Below are 17,020 nucleotides of genomic sequence, written 5' to 3'. Positions count from 1 at the left end.
TAGATGTGGCTAGGAATTAAAAGAGTGGGGTTTTTTTTCCACTGGTTGCTGGCTAGCGAAAGCACAGGGATGGAAAACATCCAACTTGCAAAACTCGAATACAGTTACTTCTATCTGCAAATGTGTGCCCCTCCCCGCTCATGTGAGCTACACAGGCAAAAGAGAATGACACATGTGCTGTTTCCTTTTCCAGTTGTAAAGGGGTCAGGAGCCAGGCAAGGAGAGCCCAAACAAGAGAAGCATTTTCCTGGGCTCTTCCAGCTGTTCTGTTCAGTCGTGCCGTCGGTTCTGAGCAGGGAAGAGAGTTTGTCAACACAAATAAGGCATTTTTCAGAGGCGTAAATTATGAGTTACCCAAACAATACGACATCTCAACCACGTGAGTACCCTTATCCTCTCCCTCCCCCCCCTTACAATAAGAGTGGATTTATCAGTCTTCCACTTAAGGGAAAGATTGTTTAATGTGTTTTATCTACCTAAAAAAAAAAAAAAAAAAAGCCTGAAACTAATCTTGAAGGAAAAAAGTTGTGGTGAAACTGTTTTCCTTTTTTATTCTTTGTGTTTGTGCACTTGTGGGTGTGTGTGAAGAACTGAAATGGGCTCTGCAAACTCTGGCTCCCGAAGAGGACCCAGAAAAGTTAGCAACATTTCCGCCTAAACGCCTGCTTAGAAAAGTTTCATTTGAATGCTTTTCCCTCCCCCCACCTCCAGGAATGAAAAGATAGAGCATTTTGAAAGCATACTGACGCTTTTCTAAGATATTAATGCTGTTGCCCAACTTGCGTTCAGAGTCTCAAGCTGTCTGCGTGTAATATGAGACACAAGCCACAAACTGACAGTCTATATTTAAAGCCACAGTATGTTTTTGCTCCTGGAAATTTATAAATGTGAGCTAAAGGACAAACAAATTAGTTTTGCAGCAAGAGAGGGTACAGGAGGGGAAGTCCTTTGCTGGTGTAACTTGGCATATTTCAGTAAACTTGAAAAGAGATAATTTGCCTGAACGCTCAAGTGAGCACAGAGGATCAGCTGCAGCATGGCAGCATTGTTGGGACAGTATTAAAAAGAAAACGGTCAGGAAGGAGTTGAATATTGGTTTGATAAGCTGAAAAAAGTCAATGTGAAAACTCTTGAGTCTTCAGTGCTGCAATAACTCCATATCTCTTTTATGGCTTTTCCCTGGTTTAATTCAACAGTAGTTTTATATTATTTTTAATAAACAAACTGCCAATAGCAGAATTGTTTATCATACTGTGATATCAGTAATGAAGGGAGGAAGTGCAGACAGCACTGCTGGGAGCTGCCTGAAATTTGTTCTGTATGGATGTTGACACTGACAATGTTTCCATGTTGAATGAGGCAGGCTGATCCAGCAGAAATGACACAGTGAGCAGCATCTCTGGAATCCCATCCAGCAATTTCTGTTTACCCTTTAGTCATTTCTGCAAGTTCTAACCAATGAGAAAGATTAAATACTACTGCTGTATTATATTGTTTTTCCTTTTATTTGACTGTTTAGAGTATGATAGCTTATTTTTTGTTTTTATTGCAGCTTGCCTTCTATTATTGATGGGAAAGAAACATGCAGATTAATTCAGGATTCTGAGAGTTTGGGTTTTGAAAAGCTTGAGCAAATTACTGCATGTGCAAGACGGTGGTCATGACTCACTGAGGGGCATTTTGCTCATTACGTAATATTAACAAGGGTCTAGACCCAATCAGGTATCTTTAGAGATGGGCCTGGCCAGATGACAAGTCCAGGACTAGATGTTCATTTCTGATATATTATGAATCACTTCTCTGGCAGACCCAGGTCGTCAGAGGACCATGGAGAAGGCGTGAGGGTGAATCTGCATGAGATGTCAGTACCTCGTGGGGCCTTTTGTCTTTTCATCATGAAAAAAGGCTGATGCATCAGGTTCTCTTGGGTTTTTTTCTTCCAACATCTAGACAGGAAATCTAGGCTTGAAATGTTTTGAGATCATATGATTGCCAGTGAAAATAAATGGCTTTCCATCTAGCTAGAAGAAATGTTCTGACTGAAAAAAAATAGTGGCTAACTATTCTTTCTTTGCTCTCATAATGTCTTCTACTGATCCAGATAGAATGCTCCTGTATTCTCTTTCCACCCTTCGTTATTTTTTATTTTTTTTTAATTTCATGGATCAAATTTATAAATTAAAAACAAAATTAAATTAGAAGGAAGTACAATAGTTTATGTTCCTGTTTTTGTAATAGTTTTTGAGGTAGGTCTTGACAAAAAAGGTCTTATTTCATAGTAAAATTCCTGCAATATTTGCAAGAAAACAAGATATTGAAAGATCAGCGTGTTGAAAGGCACTGCACAGCATGGACAGCAGATGTTTGCCAGAGAGGCAGAGTAATTGGAAAAATAATTTTGCTACATAACCACAGTGAAAATCTTAGAAATGGATGTGAAAAAGCATAAAGAACCAACAAAACCTTTTGACTATACTGAACATACTAATCCTTTGCTGAGTGCCTGAAGGTGAGACTACAGAGCAGCTGCCTACTGATGTACAGTGTTATCTAATTGCTTGTATTCTTTGCCTATCTCCTTGTATTCACTCATGGCTGATAAGATCAGGCTGGATGAGGCTCTGGCCAGCCTGATCTAGTGTGGGGTGTCCCTGCCCATGGCAGGGGCGTTGGAACTAGATGATCCTTGTGGTCCCTTCCAACCCTGAGTGATACTATGATATAAATGCAGTAAAATCTGGGCAATCCAGGTAGGAGCAGACTACTGTTTCAGATTTAAAATAATCGAGTCTGTGAACCCTGCAAATGAGTTCTGCTTTTATACAGGGATGCCACAACACATATACCATCTAACTTTGGGCTCTTCCCATTCCCAGATCAGATAACCCATCAGTTGGAGTGGGCTCTCAGTATAGTGAACAGAGAGGCAAGAGAGACAGTAATTCAGCCTGCTGATGTTAGGCAGTGTGTGTATATTTTCTCCATCATTCTTTGTTAATGAACATTTGTATATAGCTGGGATAAAGTGAAATATCTAAGTAAAGATGTCTGCTATCAAAGCTAAAAATGGAGTTGGTCTTGAATTTTGTTGGTTTGGATTCAATATAGTGTTGTGCTGTGAATATATCTCCAGTTTCTTTCCTTTTCTTTTTCTTCTTCTTAGTAAAGGTGGTGTTAGTAGTACTAGTATGATATAAAAGAGATGTAGCCTGACTGCAGGAATGTGAACTTCCTGAGTGTTAAATGCATCACTTATAAATTTTGCTTCCTCCCACCACTGCTCAGATGTACAGGCAGTAGGTGCCTGACTTATTACAAAATCTGAGAAATTCCACACGTTCAGCACTCTCTGTTCAGACTGCTGCTTTTGCCCTCTTCTTTTTTACACTGTAGTGACCCAGTTCCAAGGCAATGGGACAGCTCAAACGAGGTGAAGGATTCGCACAAATAAAGGTTGAAGGCTCAGTCTGGGGAGGCAGTGATCTATGCAAAGCTATTTGTTTGGGTCTAAGGCATTCCTCCCCATGGGGAAAGTGTGATGCACCTTACAGGATTTAATATGTACTCAGCATGTTCAGAATGTTTTATTTGGGGCCCCTTGTACTCCAGATGTAGCTGTTAAAGGAGTTAGTGATTAAAAAGATAAATTCGTGGAAGCCTCTCTTCCTGCAGGCAGGCATCTTTTATATCTACCAGTAGATAATGTCTTCCTTCTGGGATAGAGAAGCAGTGCATTCTGTGCTATGTAGAAGAACTGGCCCAACATGAAACCAGGAGGCAAGATTGGACCTTAGGCTGTGCCTCAGCTTCAGAGAGGAAGAGGGTCAGGAAGAGGATGAAGCAAAGCAAGCTTTGTGATCTGTATGGTTGCCATCTGCACTGCCAGCTGCATTTCAGCAGTAGCCCAGGTGCAAACCTTACCTAGCACAAGGAGGACCAGAGTCTAGTGCTATCATGCCTAGCTTCTCCAACTGCTGCAATGGCAGCTAAAGCTTCTGGCAAAAAGAGTCAGGTATGTGTAGGCTGTCTCCTCCAGAAAGAGGAGGAGGCATAAGAACATGGCAATAGTGGCCCCCAGTGAGGACAAAGTGACTTACAGCTATGAATGGTGAGTCTTGTTCTGAGAGTAGCGTTGCTCTAGATTTAACTCATTATAAGATACATTTTGGGGCTGCAAACTGGTCCTTTAAATGTTCCTGAAGAAGTACCACTTACCTTACACACAGGCCATATGAAAAGGCACAAATGATCTCTGTAGGCTTTTAATCATGTTATTTCACTGCCTTGGCAACAGATTTGATTTAATTGCCCTTAATCAACAGAATTACTTTTCTGTGACAGTAACTAATAAACAAAAATGAAGGCTATTGATTATGAAAATGTTGGTCTTCACTAGTAAACTTGTCAGAATTTATAAGCAATGAAAACCTAAAGATAATAATAACCTTTCCGTTTTAGCACAGAAGCCTCAAAATACATCCCACAAGCATTTATGTAAATGGCAATACCTCTGCTTCTGATAGGTTGGACTTATTGATCTCAAAGGTCTTTTCCAGCCTGGTTAATTCTGTGATTCTGTGTGTTGTATACTTGTCTCCAACCACTGTGATGCATATGAAATGGAAAATTTGGCTTTATACCCCAGGGTTCTCCCTCATTGTCTGAGATGTATGTGTGAAAGTCCACAAATTGAAAGGCTTAGAATACACCTGAAATTTCACTAATAAACAGCAGAGATATTGCCAAAGTGCTAAGCTGGAGGGGAATAAGGAGGGGACGTGCACCCAAATAGGAGTCTGGGTGCTGCTTTTCACACACACACACAAAAAAAAAACCCAACCCAAAACCTTCAACCAAACAAAACAGCAGCCTAAAAAAAAAACCCACCCAAAACCAAAACCAACCAAACATGAAAACATAACAAAAACCCCCACCAACCAGCAAACAAAAAAACTCCAACCAAGCAACCAAAAGAATTTCAACAAATTTAAAAAGCCAATGATTTCTACATTAGATGTTAAAGCTTTAGGTTATGGCTGGTTATGTGCTTTAGCCTGTTAATATTGCTGAATTGTGTGGTCTTTACATCTCATTGCTGATAGTGCTGCACCTTTCTTTCTAGGCTCTAGGCATATACCTTGCATCCATCACTGTTCAAATGACTGAGTCCAATCAGCAAAGCCTTTTGTAAAACAGGCTTTTGGGACTGCATTCTCTCATGAAAGTCTGTTTGTGTGTCTGCTCAGTAGAATGCCTGTCTCTATTGTTGTGGAGGGATTAGTATTCCTATAGCATAGTGAAATTCAAGCCAACAGAGGGATCTGATTGTGCTAGGTGCTGTACAGGCACCCTTTCTTCCAAAGACTGGTAGACTACATAGAGAGGGCAGATTACAGGTAGGACAGAAATGACTGCTTTCCAGGGGCACTACTGGGAAGGGCAGCTTTTGGCTATAGGAAGGCATTTATAGCAGTGAGGAGGTAGGAGTTAGCTCTAGTAGATCCGCTGGGGGAAGAGTTCTCTGCTTCCCACTCTTAATTTTGTAAGGCATTCTTAGTAAGAATTAGTAGCTCAGAAGTCATTTAGCAACTGGCCTGTTTTCTTCCCACAGAAAACTTTTAAACATGACATTTGGCTCTAGTAGGATCTTTGTTTACATTTTTCTTTCTTCACATCCAAGTTGTAACAGGAAATTCATGAAAAATTGAGGGGACACAGAGATGCACAGTGACATGAATACGTGAGCACCGTAGTTGGGCAAGTATTTGGACAGCAGACAGACTATGTTTTACTTACTTCTGAAAGACTTACATTCCTAAGTCAAATGAATTTGACAGTGTTACACCAGTAATGAGCTGATGAAAAATTCATCAGCTGCTAAGCATTCTGAAAAACTACTTGGTGAATGAAGAAAAGTGGCACTTGGAGAAATCAGGTTTGGTTTGCCAACAATTTATGAACACGAATGGAGAAAAGGACTGTCTTCTCTGGATAATTTATTTGTAACCTATAACTCAACTGCATCAGGTAACGATACTGAACATTATAACAATAGACATGCAGCTCATAATTTGTAGCTGAAATAAGATCTGTGCTCCTCTGTTTCTCTAAGAGTCAGCATGATCTAATTCACACCAGATTCCTATCTCTTCAACATTAGCAAATCAAATTCACTCTCTGTGCTATGTTACACCATTATTTTAGATGTACCTTGCATGTGCAGCTTAACCAATGAGACATCTGGCTAAGTGATTTTCCTCTTAATTAATCTTCTCATCTGCAAAGGAGGCCAATTTCTCATATCTTCGTCGATTCTGACATATGTTTCACCACAGGGTTCTTCCTGATGAAGCAGAAAACTTCACTTAAAATCTCAATGGGTTAAACTTATTCTACTGCATTGAAGTTTTAAAGTGGTTTGTATGTTTTTTGTCTGTGGTTTGCTATTTTTTCCTTTTCCTCTCCCTTTCTGTTTCATCTTAGTGGAAAATAAATAAATAAATAAATAAAAGTAAATTTAGCTATTTCATGAGGGTCTACCTCTTTCTTCTTCAGATAAGCCCTGAAACGGAGTTAAGCTTTTTATCAGTAAGTTGCAGGGGGCCTTTTGAACACACCCTGAGACAGCTCCATGTTATCATGAGTGATAAATGCCTATTTTACTAGGGACTGCATGTTTAAAATATCCAGTTTTATGAGGCAGTTGACATTATGAAGAGCATGTGTGACAAGGTCACAGCAATGCAGAATCAGACGTCAAGTCTTTTACGTATGTTTAGGCATTTAAATTTGCAAGCAGACTACTTTATTAGCATCAAACCTAGAAAATGGATTTGAAAACTTTATACATGTGCATCTATATGCACACAGTGTGTATATATACATAATATACTCTATATCTGTATGCATACATATGTACAGACATACATATACATGCACATCATCCTTTTCACTACTTGTATGGCCTTTTGATAGCCAGACATCTGGGTATGAAGAGTTTTATTTTCCTGACCAAATCTCTATTCACAGATGAATACCCAGAAGCTCATGTTTCCCTTTCTATTAGATAGATTCCTTCAAAAGTAGCAGAAAAAATAAATATTAGATTTTTGATGGCTTAGAAGAGGTTTAAACTGAGTAAAAAGGAAGCAAGCAAGAGATTTATATATATGAAGCTGGAAACCATTACAGAATATCCACTCATTATAGCAAAACTTCAGTGGAATGGCCTTATGCAAACTATCCCCTGCAGATGGCAGATTCAAGTGTCTTTCTGCTGATTGTACACAATGGTACAGACATTGAATCATTTCATGTTTTGAATTTAAGTGTATATATTATTTGCCTGAATCCATCCTGAAGACTGTTACAGAATCCATGTCCACATAGGCAAAGATCTAGAGAAAAGCAATGATAATGACACAAGAAACAAGTAGATTATTGGACAAAATCTTAGAAGTGGAGAATCCAGATAAGGAAAAATTAACTCTGTGTTCTTTAGGCAGGGAAAGGTGCAAGTTTAAACCTCAAGCCAGCAGAAGATTTGGTTAGGTTTGTGTTCCTCCACTACCACATCTGTGCTGGGGGAATTTGGTAGTTGCATCTTCAGGATCATTATCTAGGAAAACCAATAATTTTAGCCTATTAATGCAGAAATAAAAGTAATTCTTCAAAGGATATCTGCCCCTCTTTAGAAACAGAATACTTATTCAAGAACCAATTCCATCATATTATGTAATCCTGTGTCCACTTCAAAGAGTGATGGGAAAATGAATTTATACTGAAATAGCTCTCACTCCAGGTGAAGGCAAATTTGTTCTCTGTACACAAGAAACGTAAGGTTGCTTTGTTTGAAAAAACATTCTTACTAAGACAAAAGTAAGGCACCTCTCATCTGTTAACTTTGTGTTTCAAAAATTTCAGTTACATAATAATGAAAAAAACAGCTTTTGACAACCACCTTTAGCTAAACCAAATAACCCTTAGATAAAATAAATAGCCCATGAATCACTTAACCACAGGTGATTAAAGAATTACATGCGTGAATGAGCAGAAGGAAAAAGCATATTTCTAGTGGACTGTGGAGAGTTACCATATAAATGTAATCACCACATGTGTATTTCCAAAAATTCTGAAGTATGTTTAAAATTACACTCTGGATTTTTATCTATTGTTTGCATCTTCTGGAATCTGTGTGGATATATTGTTGAATTCTGCTTTCAAGGTTTTCTAAGCATGTATTAGGGTTAGAAATCTACCAATTTATCATAAAGTTACATTTTTAGAAGAGTCTGTTATTTTCTGAGGCTTAAATAACCAGCATTCATGAGCTAGCAGGGGTTACTCTTCTATTGATGATTCTTTCAAGTGCCCTGTGCAATCCAATACAGAGAACAGAAAATGAAGTTCCTGGGGTATCTGTGATTCCAGGATGCTCTCAAAGAGAGGGCCAATCTCTATCATTACCTGTCTCTCACACCTGCCCTCTCAAGCTGTCTAGTTCAGATATCTTCTGCACCTCCTAATCCTTCCTGTCAGTCCCTTTCTCAGGTGAGACCCTTTACATTTTCCTGAGAATAAATGCTCATATCTCAGCATAGGAGAGATACACAGATGCCAGTTGTTAAATGCCATTTCCTCCCTCCTTTAAAGGATCTTTCACAGTCCTGACAGTGGGAAGGAAGAAAATCACAGGCAAGGAAGACATAAATCTCATGTCATTCTCTGAGCTGAGGACTTGTTTCCTTTGGGAGTCTCTCCCTTTTCCATCTCCCACCCTCTTTTCTTCTCCATTGGTTTCGCTTTGCTCGCTCATCTTCACAACTTACTCTGAAACATCTTTCCTGTCACCACACAGGACAGGAGACAACCTGAGGCACATTTTTTATATCCTGGATCATACATTGGGAGACTTTATTATTGTCTGTGTCTCTTGAATTGCTGTAATTATATCAGTGGACTTTAATTTTTGGACTCTGATGCATAGAAATCCACTTTTCCCCTAACTGAACTCATTGGGACATTTTTAGTTTAATGAACCCTATACTACTAGTTACTAAGAACAATTAAACACTTGATGGAAACAGGTGGATATTAGGCTGCATCTCTACAGAACACCCTGCACAAGGTGTTCAGCAGAGCAGACCAGGAAAGAAAATTGCTGAGAGCCATGCTTCCATTTCAGCTTCCCCTTTGCTTTGGGAAAAGGGGAAGTTATTATTTTTTCACTCTGTTTTAAAACCACTCAGTGTTCTCTGGACTCTCTCACTTACTTATTACTCATTCTATCCCTGGTCCAGTGACGATGATTGAATGGCTTCTGCTAACATCACCACAGCCAAGAACAGCATCAGATCAGGGAAGAAGAGGAAGCTTTGTAGGTCCCACCTCTGCGGGCTGCCTCCACCTTATGGAAAGGGACTCATTCTTCCATTCTGGTGATTGCTTTTGCCATCTTTTGGTCTTCCACTAAGAGGTGTCTTCTCCACACTTAGCGCTCAAGCAACAGTTAGTGGCAAGGCTCTTGATTACTCTTTAAAAGATGAAAAACTTTCTGTCTCACCTTTTGTAGAGTTGGATGGATCTGGTCCTTCCAAATACCTCTCCCATGCTGCTTGCCTCACCATATCTCTCCAGTTTATGCTTCGTCTTTCTCAAGTTAACCATGCTCTTACCCAAGAACATGTCTCTCATTTGTACTTGCTTGCTGTACAGTGGACAATTTCAGATTACATGAAGTCTAAGCTATTAGCACAAAGACAGTAATGCAGAGAGAAGAAAAAGGTGGTGTTGTGTAACACCAGAAAGAAGCCAGTTTGCTCATAGCCTGGGTTAGCCACATTTTTCCTCTCTTTCTAGTTCTCCAGTCAGTGTCTCCTTCTCACTCATGAGTAATAGCAAGGCCTTACCATCTTATCAATAACATCCTTCCCATTCCTTCTTAACAAAATAGACCCTTCTCTATTGCATAAATATATCCCTTTGACTTTGTTTAGTCTGTAAATTTCACAGGACAGAAATGTCCCTCCTTCCATCTTCTTTGCAAACAAAAAATCACCAAACAACTGTTTTCCACTTCAGTGCTTATGATAAAGGGCACTGACCACATCTCACTTCCCAAGTTACTTCATCAAGTTGCTTATTCTGGGCAGAGATTTAGGCCTCCTGAATCATAAAGATAAAATGCAAAAACAACCTTAGGTATGACATTAGCTGGCAAAACATAGCATGTTGTAAGGACTGTAGGGTTTTCTCCTTGAAAATATTTTTCCCTTAAATACATTTATTTGTATTCTCTGAGATAGTCTCCAGACTGTGGAGATCAAAGGGAGCTGGAAATCCAGTGGAGTTTTTAAGTGCACTGAAGGTAGCATGCTTCAAAGCCACATGCCTGAACATTTAAGTGCCATGGAAGAAATGAAGTAGCAGGTGGTAATACATGTAAACATGATTGTTCTAATCTTCATACTTTTCAACTTGTCAAAGACTAACTCTGTGACACAATGTTTGATAAAAAGCAAAAAATAAAAAAGGCTGCTGCATGCACACATGGGAGATGGTGAAACCTGAGGACACCAGTCAGCTTTGGGGGTTTTCTTTCAGCCATATTTCTGATCAGTAAAGTCATTTACAGCAATAAAGATGTGGATTTACCAGACTGGCAAATCTGATCATGGAGTGAGTGCTTCCTGGGAGATCTGAATACAGAAATTGTAGTTCTATATTTTACAAAAATGTTGCAAAGTTCAAGAGCTAAAGAGTGTAAAATGTCATCCACTACAGACCGGTGGCATTTAGAGGACACGGTCTCAAGCTGTGCCAGGGGAAGTTTAGGCTTGAGGTGAGGAGAAAGTTCTTCATTGAGAGAGTTGTTAGCCATTGGAATGGGCTGCCCAGGGAGGTGGTGGAGTCACCACCCCTGGAGGTGTTCAAGAGGGGAATGGATGTAGCACTTGGTGCCATGGTTTAGTAGTCATGAAGTCTTGGGTGACAGGTTGGACTTGATGATCTTTGAGGTCTTTTCCAACCTTATTGATTCTATGATTTCATAAATGGTTGTGTATTGTGAATAGGATAGGATAGGATAGGATAGGATAGGATAGGATAGGATAGGATAGGATAGACTAGACTAGACTAGACTAGACTAGACTTGAATTGAATTGAATTGAATTGAATTGAATTGAATTGAATTGAATTGAATTGAATTGAATTGAATTAACTGCATTGGAAAATACCTTCAAGATCCTGGAGTCCAACCTATCATCCAACACTATCCAGTCAACTAAACCATGGCACCAAGCACCCCATCCAGTCACTTCCTAAACACCTCCAATGATGGTGACTCCACCACCTCCCTGGGCAGACCATTCCAATGGCCAATCACTCTTTCTGTGAAGAATTTCTTCCTAACATCCAGCCTAAACCTCCCTGGTGCAGCTTGAGACTGTGTCCTCTTGTTCTGGTGCTGGTGGCCTGGAAGAAGAGACCAACCCCCACCTGGCTACAACCTCCCTTCAGGTAGTTGTAGAGAGCAATAAGGTCTCCTCTGAGCCTTCTCTTCTCCAGGCTAAGCAAACCCAGCTCCCTCAACCTCTCTTCACAGGGTTTGTGCTCCAAACCCCTCACCAGCTTTGTTGCCCATAGATAGAACTAGTCTTTCATGCTCCTCTCTTAGCAACTGAAGCACTGTTGAAATATTTTCAGGGGGTTTCAAAGAGTCAAAGTGAGACAAAGATTATTTTTCTTCTCATTACATAATGACAAGATTTGTCCACCAGATCTACCCCTTTCCTACCATGACTTTTGATGCATTTTTTCTGGTCAGTTCTAGCTGCAAACAGAATGCTTCATCACCTGAGGTCCTGGCATGTACACAATTGACCTTTTATGTTTTTTCTCCTTCATGGTCCTGCAGAGCTTCTCAGGAAACGCCTTACTATGTGCAAGTTATCATTGCACTGCCAAAGTCAGTGGTGTTGAGATACTTGTCCTCTAGAACGTGAGATTGCTTATATTGATTTAGTTTCCTGATTTTCATCTTCACTTTTTAATATTATTCTGCTTCAAATGCATTGATTTAGCTCATGGCAGCCTCATCTACTATCACCACAGATGGTAATGAGGGCAAAGTAACTGGAGCTCTTGTAGGAACTACTACTGAAGGCAACGGGTACTGGGGAGCAAATAAAGATAAACTGATCCTGTATGCTCCCAAAGAAGAATAATTCCTGCTGATTCAAGGCTCTTGCACATTAAAAAAATAATAATAATAAAAAAATTTCTATGGCTCCTGAGCTCATTCTCCCTGTGGATTAATGATCCATAAGGGACTTCTTGTACCAAGGAGGAGTAAATCACTCCTCCCACTTTTGGCAGGCAGGAATGTGACTGGGGAGATAAATGGTTTTGCATTTCTCTGAACTTTGCTGTTGCTCCTCAGTAGAAGATTGCCCCTTCTGGAATCCATTAAAATCTGTGAATCTCAGACAAAGATTCTTCTTCCTCCTCCCACATTCTGTGTGAGATGCTTAATCTCTGCATCCTGCACTTGTGAGCTGGAAGCAGAGTACGAGCCAAGCCCTTCACTTAAGGTACCTTCTCTGATTTCCTTTGTTGTGATGGATGAAACCCTTCATTTCAACAGCATCTGACTTGTGTCAGAAGGTTCATAAATGACTGGCGTAACAATGGGGTGACAGAGACAGATTAAACTATTTAAAATGTGTCATTGCTAAGTAAGTGAGGATCAGCTTTAAGCACAGGCGAAGAAAGCATGAGGAGGTACAATCACATGACACTGTTTTTAAGATAAAGTGCAGCCTGGACTTTTACCCCCCTGCTCCTTTCCATGACTTGCATTTCCTTTAAGGAAAAGGTCATGCCTTTTCTCTGGGGCTGCTCTAAGCTTTCCCCAAGCAGGAAATGTATCCTATGTCCTGTTTTCTCCAGAGGCTGGTAGTGGAGCAGATGAGAGCATGACTTCCACATCACTGCTTCCCTTATGCTGTTTTAAAGTGACCTTAGTACTGAATCAATGGGTAAATCTCCTTCCCTTTCAAACGTGGTGTAGCCTAGTCCCAGGACCTTGAAGATTCTGGCAGCTGCTGAAGGTAGCCAAAGTAGGAAATACAAGTTACTCCCTTCAGAAATCTGATCACCTACTTTTGTCATTGGGTGGGGGAGGAGCACATGCTCTGTAATTAAAAATTGCATCTGTGATACATTCCAGAGGACAAGGATGTATTTTCACAACTGAATGAGGAAAATGGGCTTGAAAATGGAACATCTAGCACATGCTGGTTTCCATCTAAGCGGCTCCCTTTAAAGCTCACATCTGAGAAAAGGCTCTCAAATCCTAAGAGATTAACCCTCCCCAAGCATGCCCTGCTGCCTGCAGCACACAGCAAAGTCTAGGACTTGTAGGCAGCTAAGGGAATTCTGGAGGGGAGATATTGATAAATGTGGATGTCCAATTTTGCAATTGATTTTGTTTGCCACTGTTTGGCACAATGATGTAACATCTTGCTCACTATAGGCACGAACATCCCTATCCCTAAAAGAGAGTACTTCTTCACACTGAACATAATCCTGTGTGAGGGGTATGTAGCAAGAAATGTAAACCAAATTCATTGACAGGTGCAAAGCCATGGCATGCCAGCTGTGGCTGATGGTTGCATCATCTCCCAGGGAACACATACCTGTCTCTCCTATTCCCCAGCCTTGCTAGGTTATTTCTAGTCCATCTTCTAGCTAGTGGGATTTGACATGGATTTTTCCACAAGTATAGAGAAAAGGTAAATTTCCCAGGAATACTACTATGTCTTCCTAACTATTACAATATCCTTAACAAGTGATTGCCAAAGAAGGTTTTATCCTGATAGTGCTGGGTGTTCTTGCCTTAAGAACAGGCCTTAAACACTTATTCAGCTTTGACATGAAAGGGCTGTAGAGAGCATGGAGCTGGTGGTTCATCTTGCCCATTACAGCCAGTATCAGATGCCTAATGGAGAGTTAAAGCACAGGGCAAGCATCTAAGACATGGAAAATTCTTGAGCTAGAGTGAGAACTTCAGTGTATAAAGGGTTGCACTAGAGTATAAAAGCTTTTGTATTTACCAGTTTCACATATGAAATACTTAACCTCCTGCTCACATCCAGGCTCAGCACTTGGCAGGACTGAATCTTACCTCCCCCTCTTCCCTCTTCTTGAATGATCACTTTTAACTTGTAGTTGAAGGAATTCAGCCTTGGAAGCTCACCATTACTGAAGGCACAGCTCATGGCAGGGACCATGTCTTGCTCTGCCAGGAACTATTGCCTCCAGGAGCCAGGAAGAAATGCATGTAGCCATGGCTTTATCCTCTAATAGCCAGCTGAGCAGCAGGACCTGAATCCAGCAATGATAAAGGCTGTTGCCTGAAGCTGTCCATGCTGCTGATGTGCCTAGCCCTTGTCTAGGAATGCAAACAGGACAGGGAAATTCTCTGCCTCTCCTTCCCTCCTTATTCAGGGAAGCTCCTGTTTATCAGGCAAAAAAGTTCAGCAGAAGGCTTTAAGGAAGTACAGGCTATGTACATGTCTTCTTTATAAAGCATGTGTGTATCCTAGTGAACATCTCTTGCTGACTGTCTCCTAAAGGGACTCCCAAGAGCAAGGAAGCTAGAAAAACAAGCTTTGGAGTTTCTCTGTGTGTGGCAGGGGCATGAGAAAAAGCTGCCATGTATTATGTAGTTAGCTTAGTGGATTTAGAAACATGGGTCTTGTGGAAGGTGAAATTAAGTTTGACAAACAGGCCCTGTAAAAGTGTGGGCTGTTTTGTCCACTTCTTTCAGTTTCCTGTCCCATCCAAGAAAAGCTAAAGAGAAATGGGCTTTACTCCTCTCTGATGTGTAACAGCTACATACCTCTGTGCAAGCCTTTCCCTGACATGAAGTACAGCACAGCTCTCCCTGAAATAAACTGCAGTTCACACATATCTCAGGGAGGAACTTGGCTCTTGAACAAAGTTTAATGAGAGTCTGCTCTGGCTGAACTCTACTTATGACTTCATATTTTCCAGGGCTGTGCTAGTGCTCTTGTTTTATTTTTTTTTCTTTTTCTTTTTTTTGTTTTTCATTCTCTCTATAGTAAGAGGTGTTTCAGCGGGATAACTTGACCTTATAATACTGTTCCAAAGCAGACTTCTCTGGAGGCAATGGTAAATAGTTTGGGTATTTTATGAAAAGGATTTGAGACATTTACAGGCTCTCTCAAAATTACTCAAGAAGGTAGATTTTTTACACCCTGTTAAGCAGCATCAGCTGGTGAATTAATCTGGGAAGCTGGAGAAGAGAGAATGGACAAAAACTATATATGATGACCTTGACTATGAATCTTTGGTTCTGTATGTTTGGAGTATTCATAAAAAATAGAGGTTTTTAAAACTTTCACTTTTGCCCCAAATGACCAGTTGGAATGTGTGGGAGGTCCGCCACCAGCTTCAAAGGCAGAAGAAGCAGTTTAACAGAAAGTGCTTTTGCTTTTGCAAATCCACTCTTGTATGTATACCACTTGGATTTCACTTTGTGTTTGGAAAAGTGCGCTTATTTGATACAAGTGTAAATGGGATAGCAATGACTGCTGCTGCTCAGTTGCAGTGTTATTGCCTCTGATTCAGCTGTAGAAGAGCAACAGGCCTCCAGGCAGGGAGAGAAGTACAGAATAACAGCTCTGCCCTAAGATCTCTATTTTGACAGCTGAGACAGGGTTCTTAACTTCTTAACCCATTCAAATGTATTCTTACAAAGGGGATGCCAAGCCCAACTTTTTCTATGGCCTTCTAGACTTGCTGTATTTCAAAGGAGTCACTTAGCTGTGAAAATTGGAGTTTTCTGTTCTGTTTACTGCAATCCAGCAACGAAATCACCAGCTGCATCCAGATATTTTTCTTGTTATGCTTCTCTGAGTATAGATTTATAATGTACTTCACCCACCCAAAACAGCATTCCTGCCTTTTGCCCTCTGTCTACATCTAGCAAACCCCTCCTTGTTAAAAGATCAATGGATGATTAGACCACATAGAGACTTGGATCAGTTTGCCTCTAAGTAAATAGTCTCCACCTCTTTACTTTTAGCAGGCTGTTTTTCCACTGGATCAGCTGGAAAGGGAAAGGGTTAGGAACAAGCATGTCATTTTCTTTTGGAATGTAGCAGCCAGCTCTAATCACAAGAATCCACACTCAGCTTTCCTGCATGTATATTTAGAATGGAATAGAATAGAATAGAATAGAATAGAATAGAATAGAATAGAATAGAATAGAATAGAATAGACCAGGTTGGAGGAGACCTTCAAGATCATCTAGGAAAGGAGCAGCCCAAAGGCTTTACAGTATGTCGAAAATACATTGATCAGAAAAGTGCCATCACTACTATTTGTTGCTATTGAAATGTACTAGACCATATGTCTTTGCTTAATGGCACACAGTAATCCTTCAATGAAATTGCTAGGGCTGTCCAAGCCAAATCTGTCTTTAAAGGATTAAAATATATTCTGAACATAAAAATGTTGTATTCTGACCATACATGGAGCTGAAAAGAATCAGCAATGTCCCTTTGGTTTTTTCCTTTGTCATTTAAACCACTAAAGGCATTGTCTTGTAGGCTTTGAAATGATCACACAAACATGGCATTTTTTAAACTAGTGAACAAAATAGGAGTATTATCCAAGTACCCCCAGCAACTTCAGTTTCCAGTCCAGTTTCCTAATTAAATGAGTCTTATGTGTTCCTGCTATCTGTCTGCTTAATCATCTGTTCTTCCATCTGTCACTTACCATCAAGAACTTTGGGATCCGTTGACCAGTTCCAGCCAGATTTGAAAGGGAAGCAAAAGCCCCAGAAATTATTATTGTTATTCCTCAAGTTGTATGAAAGTCAACATTTTTCTACAGAAATCATTCAAGTGCATAGTAACCCAAAAGGCACTCCTTATTAGGAGACTAAACTAAATTGATTGCTTTCCTAACTAGAAATTTAAGTATCATC

At 40.2% G+C, this 17,020-nt stretch overlaps 1 protein-coding gene across 1 annotated transcript in view; it reads left to right on the top strand.

Annotated features, from left to right (window-relative positions):
- Positions 1-202: 202 nt before the first annotated feature.
- Positions 203-17,020, top strand: part of GYPC (glycophorin C (Gerbich blood group)) — a 30,097-nt gene continuing 13,279 nt past the window's right edge. Inside the window, exon 1 of the mRNA XM_009911115.2 lies at positions 203-379. Within this exon, the coding sequence (XP_009909417.1) occupies positions 346-379 (34 nt within the window). The 5' untranslated portion in view covers positions 203-345. The remainder of the gene's footprint in view (positions 380-17,020) is intronic.

This window comes from Dryobates pubescens, chromosome 2, assembly GCF_014839835.1.
Source record: "Dryobates pubescens isolate bDryPub1 chromosome 2, bDryPub1.pri, whole genome shotgun sequence".
Lineage (NCBI taxonomy): Eukaryota > Metazoa > Chordata > Aves > Piciformes > Picidae > Dryobates > Dryobates pubescens.
The sequence above is the reverse complement of the archived record's forward strand: the minus strand, read 5'-3'. Positions and strand labels throughout refer to the sequence as shown.